Raw genomic sequence first — 14,262 nt, 5'->3', positions numbered from 1 at the left:
TATGAATTAAGCATAGACCAAAAAACCTTAATCTAATCCGAATCTGAATGATCAAAAATCCCAAACTTAGTAAATATTAGTAGGAAGTTATACTGTGGACAAGAGCATTGATGCAACCCATACTAAAACTGCTTTAGTTTTCAGGTATTGGCATTACATTTTTCTAGGGGGAAAAAAAGACAAATTAAGAAATATTTCCAGTGTTATAAAATGGATTGACTTATATAAACCCCATTTAAATTTAAGCTCATTCATCTCTATGCTAAAGGAAGGAAAATATTAGAATAAATAAAACTGAAAGAAATATGTTTTTATCTACATATATATAGACACAGAGAATAGATGGCCATTTATAAGCCAAAAAAAGAGGTCTCAGAAGAAACCAGCCTTCTCACCACATACACACACACACACACACACACACACACAGTCATTATGTGAGGTGATGGAAGTATTAATTAACATTATTGTGGTCATTATTTAGCAAAGTATATGTATATCAAAACACCACATTGTACGTCTCAAACTTAATGTTATATGGCAATAAATCTGGGAGGAAGAGGAAGAGGAGGAGGAGAAGCAGCAGGCAGAGGGAGAAGCAGGCTTCCCACCAAGCAAAGAGCTGGATATGGGGATCCATCCCAGGACCCCAGGATCATAACCTGAGTGAAAGGTAGACGCTTAAAGGACTGAGCCTCCCACACTCACGTTTCATCAAGTATTATATAAGACTAGTGGATATTTGACATTTGGTGCTATGTGTGTGTTTTTTTTTTTTTTAAGATTTTATTTCTTCATTTGACGGACAGAGATCACAAGTAGGCAGAGAGGCAGGCAGAGAGAATGGGAAGCAGGCTCCCCGCCAAGCAGAGAGCCTGACGCAGGGCTCAATCCCAGGACCCCGGAATCATGATCTGAGCTGAAGGCAGAGGCTTTAACCCATTGAGCCACCCAGGTGCTCCAGTGCTATGTTTTAAATAGGAAATCAACCTTTCCACTAAAAAATGCTTAAAACATAAAATTTCTTATTTTTACATAAATTTTGAGCATGGCAGTTCCTCAACACTATTTTAACAATACAGCATTTAGCAGTCACCTCAAAAGCACTTAAATACATATGATTTATCTCAAGAGAATTTATCTAGCAAAAGACAGACTTGGGTCTAAATTAGTGCTTCTCCATGATAAGGCAGTTCAATATTGAGAAAAAAGCAAAACTGGGTTAAGATAATACTTTGAGCCCTTATCAGAATGTTTCTCTTCCTACTTTTGCAGAGGACATAATTTCCCTTGGCATTTTATTTTCAGATAATCCATATACCTCAGCTAAAAGATTCTTGTTTTTCACCAACAAACCAGTAAGGTCAGGATGGACTGGGTCAGCTGCCCTTTTGTTGTACATCACTGGGTTCTTGGTCGGAACCACAACAGGTGGATCAAAACAAGCCTACAAAGAGAAATACAAATTAATTAACTAAACATGTATCCTACTGATGAAAACCAACAATGTTGTAACCCACACAAACTCAAATAAGCAGCTTTAAACAAAATACAACTTTAAAATATTTATTTTGAGTTGCTATGGTAACCAATGCAATCGGTCTCAGGAAGATAACAAGTAACATGTTGACCTAATTGCTACCTAATTTATAACACCTTAAATAAAGCACATCTAAATAAATATAATTTCTAAGAGTATAGGAATCAAAAAAACACAAATAAGATATCTGGGGAAATTTTAACTCATATCCAATAAAAACTTTATAAGAAACATGAAATATCAGAAGGCCACTGATGAAAGATATACCAGTATTTGTTTTACTTTTGGTTACAAATCAATTCCTGTGCATTATATTATTATACAAATCAATTTCTTAAAATCTGACCTTAGTAAATCAATAATTTTGTGTTCCTTCCATATCTATATTGAAGGTAAAGATTAGGGTATATTTACCTATAATACAGTATCTCCTCGTATTGTCAAAAGGGTATGCAAAATGTAATTGTTAACATTTTTGTTAAGTAACTTTTGTTAAGAACAAAGTATGCAAAGTATAATTGTTAACACTTTTGTTAAGTAACTTTTGTTAAAAACAAAGTTTGCATGATTCAAATAAAACCAAGAAAAATGTATTAACATAAATCTCTTAAAAGTGTATAAATGTATCACATGGTGCTTAATGTACTGAAGGAACAAAATGTCTTTTTTTTAAGTTATCGGGTTTTAGAATTTTATGCTTACCAAGATAATAAGAAATAGAACTGCACAAGAAAATACAAAATAATTATGTTTAACTATTTAAAGAAATAAAAGAGGGGTGCCTGGCTAGCTTAGTAGGTGGAGAGTGCAACTCTTGATCTTGACATTGTGAGTTCAAGCCTCAGGTTGGGTATAGAGATTACTTGAAAATAAAATTCTTGGGGTGCCTGGGTGGATCAGTTGGGTCAGCATCCAACTCAATCCTGGCTCAAGTCATGATCTCAGAGTCATGAGATGGAGCCCTGTGTTGGGCTCTTATGGAACATGGAGCCTACATAAGATTCTTTCTCTCCCTCTCCTTCTGCCATTCACTCCCCCAGCTTGCACATACTCTCTCTCTCTCAAAATAATAATAATAATAATATGAAATAAAAATACAATTTTAAAAATCCTTAATAAAATTTTTTTTAAAAAGAGAATTTTGAAAATATAAATAAGTCACAAGACCACAAAGAATAAACATGTTGGAAAAAACTGAGCAAGATTCCAGAAAGGAAAAGTATAATAATTTTAATTCAAAAATTGAATGGACACATTAAAAAGCAGATTAGACCTAGCTGAAGAACAAATGGATTTTTTTTAATTTCATTTATTTATTTGACAGAGAGAGGAACAAATGGATTTTTTTAAAATTTATTTATTTGACAGAGAGAGGCACAGCTGGAGAGGGAACACAAGCAGGGGAAGTAGAAGAGGGAGAAGCAGGCTTCCCGCCTAGCAGGGAGCCCGATGTGGGGCTCGATCCCAGAATCCTGGGATGATGACCTGAGCCAAAGGCAGACACTTAATGACTGAGCCACTCAGGCACCCATGAATGAATGGATTTATATGAAGGAATTATCAAGAGGACAGCATATAGGAAAAAATAAGTGGTAAATATAAGAGAGAGTTTGAAGACACAGAGAACAACATGAGGTGGTCTATCATATGTCTATATGGAGTCCGAGAAATTTATAACTTAGAGAATGGGCAGAGTCAATATTAGAAGACATAATGCCTGAGAATTTTACAGAATTGTTGAAAGATATCAATAAAGTGGTCTAGCAAATCTCAAGAAGAGTAAAAGAATTCCTTACCTATACACTCATAATGAAATTGCAGAATAGCAAAGAATTATCTAAAAAGCAGATAATAGAAAGGACAGATGGTTACAAAGAAATAGCTGTTGGGCAGGTGAGTGGCTTCTTAATAACAAAGAAGCTAGAAAACAGCAAAAGGATAGCTGTAATGCACGAAGAAAAATATATCATCTTTCATTGATTCTGAGACACAAGTTTTCTCATCTCTGCAGTTGGGATGCAACTTTTTTTTTTTTAATTAAGATTTATTTATTTATTTGAGAGAGAGGAAAAGGGGTTAGGGGCAGAGGGAGAGAAAGAATCTCAAGCAGAGTCCTTGTTAAGCATGGAACCCAACACAGGGCTCAATCTCACGACCCCTGAGATCATGACCTGAGCCAGTATCACAAGTCAGATGCTTAACCAACTGAATCACTCAGGTTTCCTTAACTGGGATGCATCTTAAAGTTGGTATCTCTTCATACTATGGATAAGTTAGCTGGCAAGGTTTTGGTTTTTTTTTTTTTAATATTTTATTTATTTATTTATTTGACAGAGATCACAAGTTGGCAGAGAGGCAGGCAGAGAGAGGGGGGCCATCAGGATCCCTGCTGAGCAGAGAGCCTGATACAGGGCTTGATCCCAGGACCCTGAGATCATGACCTGAGCTGAAGGCAGAGGCTTTAACCCACTGAGCCACCCAGGCACCCCATATATTTTATAATAGTGCATAAAATAGTAATGTTTCTTCAAGGATCTATTATAACTGGCAGTTAGAATTTTATTCTGAATGATATTATGTTTTAATATGGGATAGCATAAAGACATTTTGGCAAACAAAAACTGAATTTACCATATGCCCTCATTTAAGAAAATTATAAAGGATAGATTTCACATAGAAAATTAACTCACAAAGTCTGAAATACAAGCAAGAATAATGGACAAGAAATAATAGTAAAAATGCGGGTATATTTAAACAAGTCTTAATTTTTAAAAAGCTGATTTATGTTTGAAAATAAAGAATAGAACCAATACAAGACAAAAAAAATGCATTCAAAGGGGAAAAATAATTTAAAGTACTATAAAATCTTCCAATTTCTCAGGAGTAACATAAAAATTTCAGTTAGCTTTGTTAATTATACATGTTGAAACAGCTAATATAATTATTAAAACAGTAGTCATATAGCATATAATTTCTAAAATAGTAGAGAAGGAAAAAATGGAATGAAAAATCAATACAAACAACAAAATAAAAATATAACCAGGGGCGCCTGGGTGGCTCAGTGGGTTAAAGCCTCTGCCTTCGGCTCAGGTCATGATCCCAGGGTCCTGGGATCGAACCCCGCATCAGGCTCTCTGCTCAGCGGGGAGCCTGCTTCCTCCTCTCTCTGACTCCCTCTCTGCCTACTTGTAATCTCTGTCTGTCAAATAAATAAATAAAAATTTTTTAAAAAATAAAAATTAAAATTTAAAAAAAAATTAAAAAAATAAAAATATAACCAGTTTTTGGCATGATAAGAGGAAGGAAAAGGAAACAGAAAAATAATGAAACAATAGAATATGCATAATGTAATGACAGAGATCTATCCAAATAGTAATATCAATAAATGTAAATGGACTAAACTTTCCAGTTAAAAGCAAAGATTATTAACATTATTTAAAAAGCAAACAACTGAAAACTCACATATCAGATAAGAGTTTAATAGAAAAATAACTTGTGGTATATTCATACAAAAAATACTACACAATGTTGAAAATTATTATTAATCACATACATCAACACAAATCTCACAAAGCAAAAGAAGTAACAAAAGAATAAGAGCAGTATAATTCTATTCAAGTAGCCTTTCAAAAATGGATAAAAATAATTTTAATTAGGGATACAAATATGGGTATTAAACTAAGAAGAAAAACAAGGAATGATTAACACAAAAATTCAAAATATCTACTATTTAAGTGTCCAACTCTTGATCTCAGCTCAGGTCTTGATCTCAAGGTCATGAGTTCAAGGCATTGGGCTCCAACGTTTTATTTAAAACAAATTTTAAATAAAAATAAAAATAAAATATCTACTGTTTTGAATTTTAGGTGCAGCAAAGGGATTCAGTTAGGAAGAGACACACAGGGAGTCTGTCTCAGGTGCTGCAACTTTCTATGAAACTAGGAGGCAGGTTCATAGGTATTTTTCTTATTATCTAATCTGTGTGTATACATTTTATAATTTTCTAAGTGTGACATAATTTAAAAAAATAAATTCATACGCAAAGCACATACTTATGAAAGATGAATATATAGTCAAACACACATCAAACATATCAGATTGAAAGGAGTTAGAAATGGAGATGGGGGAAAAAAAGAAGAGCAACCTTGTACAGAAAGACAGTAATGTACCATGAACTAACATGACTAACTTGACAGCATACCTGAGATCTAACACAGGGGTACATTGATTAAAGAGTGCTAGGTGTATTATTTAGTACATTGCAATATCACTACAACGTTTTTTTTATTTTTTAGTTTTATTTTCTTTAAAGATTTTATTTATTTATCTGATAGAGAGCAAGATCACAAGTAGGCAAGAGGCAGGCAGAGAGAGAGGGGGAAGCAGGCTCCCCGCTAAGCAGAGAGCCTGATGCAGTGCTTGATCCCAGGACGCTGGGATCATGACCTGAGCCAAAGGCAGCCACTTAACCAGTTGAGCCACCCAGGCGTCCCATTAAGATTTTAAAACACCAGGGTGCCTGGGTGGCTCAGTGGGTTAAACTGAGTCCTGCATTGGGCTCTCTGCTCAGCGGGGAGCCTGCTTCCTCCTCTCTCTGCTTGCCTCTCCGCCTACTTGTGATCTCTCTCTGTCAAATAAATAAATAAAACCTTAAAAAAAAAAAGATTTAAAACACCAATAATAAAAGTATTAGCTATTACATCCAATTAGGCTTTTAATTTATAAAAATAAGAAAGAGTCACCCTGTAATTTATTTTTTGTAGCTAGCTCTTTCAAATACAGCTTGAAAATGTTTTTATTTCATATTTAGAAGATATGGACAAGGAGGCATGCTGTATAAGAATACTCACTGCAGCTTATTTATATAAGAAAAAAATGTATAAAAATTGTGATATATTAATCTGTAATGAAATTCTATGCAGCAGTTCATGTGCACAAAGTTAAGTGAATCAAAAGTATAACTTTCAAAAACGTAAGACTGAATGTAAATAGCATAGCAGAAAGTCTAGAATACCATTTATGTAATTTTTTAAATGTCCAAAACAGAAGTATCCACATATATATATAAGAACATAAATGTTATATACTTAGTTCAGAATAGTTCTCTGAAAAGGAAAAAAAAGGTTTGGGGGTGTGGTCCAAGATGGTCAAATTACACTTCGTAGAAGTTTATCATAGCAGCTGCCTTAACACCTCCATCTCTTACAGCCTCAGTCCCTGGGTGCACTCACCCCCTTTTCAGTCTAGTAACCAAGATGCCTAATGCTCAACAGCAGGGACTCCAGGGCCTGCCCCAGTGCTAGGAATGGCAAAGATTCTTACCGGTTAATGTCTGATCCTACTTGTTAAATTTTTTATATTATCCATCCCCAAAACTGGGGATGTGATCAAAAGTTACAAATCAGTCTTTAATGTTATCAGTGGGGTTTTATCTCTCTCCTTTTTTAAGATTTTATTTTTAAGTAATTTCTATACCCAATATGGGGCTGGAACTCATGACCGTGAGATCAAGAGTCACATGCCCTACCAACCCGGCCAGCTAGATGCCTTTCCGTTTGAGTGGTTTACAACTGGAAAGGGCCTGACATGCTGGAGATAAAAGAAGCATGAAACAGATGTAGTAATGGTGACCCAAGGTGCTTCCGAGGAGAGTCTGTATAGAGCATCCAGGAACTGATGCTGGGGTATGCCAGCACCAATAGCAATGTCTTCAGGAAGGTTCCACTTGAGATCCTCACAGCTTAACCAGACTTCAGAAGGAGGTGCCTGCTGAACCTGTTGCTTGGAGACAAGGCAGATCTAGTTTCTAAAGATAGTATCAAACCACTGTTTAAATTGTAACTGGTTGAAACAGCCTGCTAATGTACATATATGCACTCATATCATACTTAGATGCTATTTATTAATCCTATTTATTCACACCTGACTCGCAAATATCTTTCATTTTCAATTTCTCTAACTATCAGGAACCCTAACTATATCTCTTGAGATTCAGCCAAAAGATAAGTCTAACATGAGTTAATAATGTAGCATCCGATAGCTCATAGTGTTCTTTCTGCTCTGAGGAATGCAAAATGTAACTTTATATTATAATTTTTATATATTCAGTTTCCCAAGAACTTCAGTACTGCCTTAAATCCATATTCCTTACCCAGTTCAATTTCATACATTATCTTTCTCTTCTAAAGTAAAAGAAAAAGAGGAAAGTCATCTTCCATGTGTTTATTAGGTAACAGAAAAAACACACACACAAAAAACTGAGATCTCTTTTTAAAGATCAGGGGATATATCAAGGAGGGGAATGAGAAAGCAGATTTAGAAACTGGGGACTAGAAGGACTACATGTAAGTAGAGAGTATGTGTTTCCTTTGCTAGTTAGTATCTTCCAGAAAATTGAATTTTCTCAGAATACAGGAATTTTCAGAGGAAAAAAAATTAAGACGGTGAGATTTGAATAACATGGAACAGAAAGCATGAAGGCCTGATTTTACTCATTAACCCTGAAATACATTTTGGAATTCCTGTATTATTTCCTTTTACTGATAATAAAGGCAATTATTAAAGAACAAATATTTCTGGGGAGCCCCACTGGCTCAGTCGCTAGAACATATGACTCTTAATCTCGGGGTTGTGAGTTTGAGCCCCACACTGGGTGTGGAGATTACTTAAAAATAAAATCTTCATAAATAAATAAATAAACAGAGTATAAATATCTCTAATGAGACTTTAATCTTTTCCTCATTTTCATTATTTAATACCTAAAAGTCATTACTGCATTAATCCCTTTTCTAAGAACAAAGAAGAGAATAAAGAAAACAACTTAAGTTTTGGTGAATGAAAAGGGACAACAAACTGCTCCTCAGTACTGGAATGAGAATGATAGCAGAGATAAAAGACTTCTTAAGAATTCTATTCTTTACTTTTATTTCCTTCATATTTTATGAATCTTATGCTCTATTAAAAGCAAATTTAGTTAATGAGTTTCACTCATATCATCTCTAAAAAAATAGGCTATTATGTGGGACAAACTCTATCTCTAGAAGCACAAACATATAAATCCTTCAATATCAGTTCAAACACCACCTCATTCCTTAATTTCTGCAAGGTGAGGGTAATTATGCTCTTTCTTTAACTCTTGTAGGGTATGATCTATATTTCAAGTGTTATCTCATTCAATATTGTATTGTGTAAAAATCTTATCTCTTCTACTACATTAAAGGTACCTAAGAGCAGGATCTATGCCTGGTTTATTTATTTTGTTTGTTTGTTTGTTTGTTTTATTTTATTTTATTTTTTTCAGTATTCCAAAATTCATTGTCTATGCATCACACCCAGTGCTCCATGCAATATGTGCCCTCCATAATACCCACCACCAGGCTCACCCCCCCCTTTACCCTTCCTGGTTTATTTCTATCATCCCAGAGTAGACACAAAAATAACACATTAAACAACTAAAGGACTCAATAGGAAATGAAAAACCTTAATACAAAGTTAACTTCTATGGATAACTTCTATGGATAATACAGTTAACAAAGTTAACTTCTATGGATAATAGTACTGTTTTCCCAAATTAACTTTATATAATAAAAATGTATTAGGAGACTAAGTAAATAAAATACAGCAATATGACACAATTATTCTGTGGTTATAGGTTTGCACATGACTATTCTATGTTTTCTGTGTGCTCATAAGATTTATCGATACCTCAAATTAAAAAGGTATAGTATGCTATACTTCACTATGCTTTAGAAAGTGAAAACCATAAATTTTTACCATATCAGGCACAAGAGAAAATTCCAAATCAAAGTTCACTTCCCAGAAGAAACCTGAACTGTCCTGTAGGAGTGGTTGCCTTGCACAATTTGTCAGTAGAATGTTTGCACATCAAAGAAGCTGTTTCTAGGTAAACGCATCACAGAGGTCCTAGGAAGGAAAAGTCCTCCCAAAGTGATACAGGAAGGCCTATGGTTATTTCCCTAATGAATGAAGTGAAAACGTGAAGTGGTTTTCATCCAGCATTAGTAAACTTAAGAACTCTTAAGAAAGTGATCCCACTGAAAGAAACCCTTCCAGTAAATGTGAAATTTGGGGTCTTTCCTTTGTGAATTTCTTGAAATAGTTTAAATTTTTTGTCTCCAGTACCTACACCTCTTAAAGGGAGAAGTACTTTGAGAGGAACAAATGATTGGCTCAATCTGCTATTCCTAAAGCAAAAGATGATTTGTCTGAAACACTGATATTCTAATTCTTGGAAAATACTTTTACTCTAGAGAAAGTGTGTCCCTTTATGTATTCTTGATACCAGAATCCTTAGGATTATACTTCATATATATAATCTAGTGGTCCTCAACTCTGCCTGAACATTAAGTGTCTCAAAGGAAGCTTTAAAAAATACCGATACCCTGATTCCACCCCAAGTTCTGACTGGAAATTGGTCTACACTGGAGGCTACGCATAATCTTTTCTTTTTAAATCTACACAGGTAATTTTAATGTGACTTTAGGGTTAAGGATGACTGTTCCACTATCTTCATTTATATATATTTTTAAAGATTTTATTTATTTATTTATCTTTAAGAGAGAGAGAGAGAGGGAGCACAAGCAGGGGGAGCAGGCAGAGGGAGAAGCAGCTCCCTGCTGAGCAAGGAGCCTGATATGGGGCTTGATCCCAGGACTCTGGGATCATGACCTGAGCGAAAGGCAGACACTTAACTGAATGAGACACCAAGGTGTCCCCATCCACTATCTTCATTTATATAAATGATAAGAACAAGGCAGTAAGAAGTGATATTCATTGGAATGAGAGTAATAGTTAATAACTAAAGTAAAAAAATGTTCTTTTTTCCCCTAAAAAAGATTCTAAAATTTATATCCCTGAGCAGCAGGAGTGTAAGAATGAACAAGACGGGAAATGTATTACAAAGCTTACAATCTGGTGGAAAAAGCGAACACATATATAAATAAAATCATTTTACAAAGTGGTAAGTGTTGTGAATAAAATAAGCTAGTATCACAGTTATCAGGTAAATAAGCAGGCAACCTTTGATAGTATAGTCAAAGAAAACCTCCTTTACATGTATTAACATAAATTAAACCATATTGTACATTTTACTGGATAACCTGCTTTTATCACTTAACAATGTATGAAAACTATCCTACACATCTATACACATCTATTACCTATCTACCCCTCCTTTAACAACTGTATCCATCTCGATGGAGATTTTTTTAACTATTGAAACCAACACTTTGAGGAACACTTTGGTACATATATCTTTGTTTAAAAGCATAAATATCACTCTAGGATAAATTCCTAAAAGTGGAATTAGAAGGTCAAAAAAAGCATGTATTTGGGATACCTGGGTCTCGGTTGGTTAAGTATCTTACTCTTGATCTCAGCTTATGTCCTGATCTCAGGGTGATGAGTTCAATCCCCACATTGGGCTCCATGCTGGGTGTGGAGCCTACTTAAAAAAAGAAAAAGAAAAAAAGAATACATTTAAGCTTCTGATAGATATTATCAAATTACCCTCAATAAGTTTGTAAAAAATGGAGATCCTGCAAAAAGGATATACTTTTTATTCAAGCAACTGCCAATAAGATCATTTGAATAAAAATATTCTGAAAAAAATATTCTTTCTTTCTCTTCTTGGTGAAATGATTGATTCTCAGTCTTTACCTGATTTGACCAATCTGCAATATATTTTAATTACCCCTTTTCCCATGAAACACTTTTTTTTAACCTGTCTTTTAAAGCTGTATGCCTTTGCAGATCTCCCCATAACACACTGGACTCTGGTTTTCAATCTGCCCCCCAGTTTTCTCCTCATCCTTGAATTCTGAACACTGAAGTGCCCCAGAAATCAGTTTTTGGTCCTCTCTCTACCTACACCCATACCCTTCATGGGCTCTTACCTAATCTTGTAGACTTAAATATGTTTCCATTTGGATGTCTGAGGGGCAGGAAACATCTAAAAAACATCTAAAACTGGGTGATGAAAACATCTAAAACTGAATTAAACCTCAAAACCTGCTCCTGCCACAGTGTTATTTCAACTCAATAAATGACAACTCCACTTTCCTAGTTGTTCAGGTCAAATACTTTCTCTCATTGTCTTACATCCCAACTTCCTCTTTTCACTTAAGTTTCTGCTCAAGTCAGAATTCCCAGAGTAGCCTTTCTTATCACATTTCTCAAACAGTACTCTCCTGCCTCTTACCGTCATTACCCATCATGTCTCAACATCTAAAATTATATGTTTATTTAATTGATCATTGCTTCACTTACCAGAATATTAGCCGGGGGCAGAAAGTTGGTTGTTTTGCTATGGCATCTCTAGCACCTTGAGCAGTAATTTTGTTGTTAGCACAGCAGCCACTCAGTAACTATTTGCTCAATGAGTGAATGAATTATACAAATCATACGAAGGCATTATTACTATTGAAAACCAGGCTGTTGAGCTGGCAAGGCAATATATTTAGACAAAGGAAGGTGAATTTCCATGATGACGAGTGATGTTGAGCATTTTTTCATGTGTCTGTTGGTCATTTGGATGTCTTCTTTGGAGAATGTCTGTTCATGTCTTCTGCCCATTTCCTTTTTTTCTTTTAAAGATTTTATTTATTCATTTGAGAGAGAGAGTGAGAGAGAGCATGAGAGAGGAGAAGGTCAAAGGAAGAAGCAGATTCCCCATCGAGCTGGGAGCCCAATGCGGGACTTGATCCTGCTACTCCAGGATTATGACTTGAGCCGAAGGCAGATGCTTAACCAACTGAGCCACCCAGGTGCCTTCTTCTGCCCATTTCTTGATTGGATTATATGTTCTTTGTGTGTTGAGTTTGATAAGTTCTTTCTAGATTTTAGAAACTAGCCCTTTATCTGGTATGTCATCTGCAAATATCTTCTCCCATTCTATCTGTTGTCTTTTGGTTTTGTTGACTATTTCCTTTGCTGCACAAAAGCTTTTAATCTTGATGAAGTCCCAATAGTTCATTTTTACCTTTGTTTCCCTTGCCTTTCTGGGAGTGTCTAGCAAGAAGTTGGAGCAGCCAAGGTCAGCGAGGTTGCTGCCTGTGTTCTCCTCTAGGATTTTGATGGATTCCTGTCTCAAATTGAGGTCCTTTATCCATTTTGAGTCTATTTTTGTGTGTGGTGTCAGGAAATGGCCCAGTTTTATCTTCTGCATGTAGCTGTCCAATTTCCCAACACCATTTGTTGAAGAGGCTGTCTTTTTTTTCCATTGGATATTCTTTCCTATTTTATTGAAGATTAGTTGATTAAGTTGTGTTTCTAGTATGTCCACTTGTGCAAATTACCAGAAAAAAAACTCACCAAAAATTCTTTAATTCTACTATGGTGGTGGTTGTACAAGTCTATAAATATAGTAAAAATCATTCAGTTGTACATTTAAATTAGGTGAATTTTATGGCATATAAGTTATCTCAGTAAAACTGTTAATAAACAAAAAAGAGATTCTCTAATTTCACACATAAAGCTACTAAATATCCTCAGAATTTAAAATAAGGCAAAAGCACCTACCAAAAGTTTCCCCAACCTCCCAAAAAAGAATGAAGTTGAAAAGATGAGCTCTTCCATTAGTGAAACATGGCACCCCAAAAAATGGTTTATAAAAGAAACTATATTTGGTCAAATCCAAAGTGACCTGAACAAAATCGCTCTCAAAGAGATACAGGCACCCTCAATTTACAGTAGCCAATATATGTAAACAACCTGTACCATGGAAGGAAGAATAGATAGAGACTGTGATACACAATCCTGCCCACATATATATATATAGATTATTCAACTATAAAAAAGGAAATCCTGCCTTTTAGGATAACATGGACCTCGAGGTCACATGCTAAGTGAAATGAGAGAAAGATAAATACCAGAAGAAACCTACATGTGGAATTTTAAAAAGCCCACTTCATATACATAGAATAGAATGGTGATTGCCAGGGAGTAAGGATGTTAGTTAAAGGGTATAAACTTCCAGGTATAAGATGAATAAATTCTGGGGATCTAATGTTCAGCATGGTGACTATAACAATAGTTAAGAGAGCAGATCTTAGGGGCACCTCGATAGCTCAGTGGGTTAAAGCCTCTGCCTTCCGCTCAGGTCATCATTCCAGGGTCCTGGGATCAAGCCCCACATTGGGCTCTCTGCTCACTGGGGAGCCTGCTTCCCCTCCTCTCTGCCTGCCTCTCTGCCTACTTGTGATCTCTGTCAAATAAATAAATAAAATAAAATAAAAAAATAGGAGAGCCTCTCAACCTCAGCACAATTAACATTTTAGACTAGATAATTCTGGGTTGGGGGGTGCTATGCATTGTAGGATATTTAACAGCATCTCTGGCCTCTACTCACCAGATGCCAATCACACTGACCCACAAAGTATTATTAACAACCACCACAAATGTCCCCCAGACATGGCCACATGTCCCCTAGAGGACAAAATCATCCCAGGTTGAGAATCACTGCTACAAAAAATAAAACCAAAAAATAAAAATAAATAAATCTTAAATGTTATGGCCACACACAATGCTGTTGTAATCATGTGAGAGAATGGAGATGTTAACTAACCTTATTGAAATAATTTCATAATGTGTACCAAATAAACTTGCATACTTTTTCTGTCAATAACACAGGGGAAAGAAACCAAGTGCCTTGTACAACTTGACTTCAGAGCTCTCCAGGGATGACTGTACCGTAAGCACATTAA

At 35.3% G+C, this 14,262-nt stretch overlaps 1 protein-coding gene across 5 annotated transcripts in view; it reads right to left on the bottom strand.

The window, feature by feature from the left end:
- The window catches only part of LOC309866408 (uncharacterized protein), a 45,549-nt gene that overhangs the window by 30,480 nt on the left and 807 nt on the right, over positions 1-14,262 (bottom strand). For 2 of the 5 annotated variants that reach the window (XM_082734162.1, XM_082734160.1), the window contains exons 2-3: positions 10,899-11,003; positions 1,322-1,447 (exon numbers count right to left, since the gene is read on the bottom strand). In XM_082734162.1, the coding sequence (XP_082590288.1) occupies positions 1,322-1,402 (81 nt within the window). In that variant the 5' untranslated portion in view covers positions 1,403-1,447; positions 10,899-11,003. Of the gene's footprint in view, positions 1-1,321; positions 1,448-9,313; positions 9,427-10,898; positions 11,007-14,262 lie in introns of those variants that run through there. The other 3 variants (XM_082734161.1, XM_082734159.1, XM_082734163.1) reach the window with 3 other exon arrangements.

Source organism: Mustela nivalis, assembly GCF_964662115.1.
Source record: "Mustela nivalis genome assembly, chromosome: 6".
Taxonomy (NCBI): domain Eukaryota; kingdom Metazoa; phylum Chordata; class Mammalia; order Carnivora; family Mustelidae; genus Mustela; species Mustela nivalis.
The sequence above is the reverse complement of the archived record's forward strand: the minus strand, read 5'-3'. Positions and strand labels throughout refer to the sequence as shown.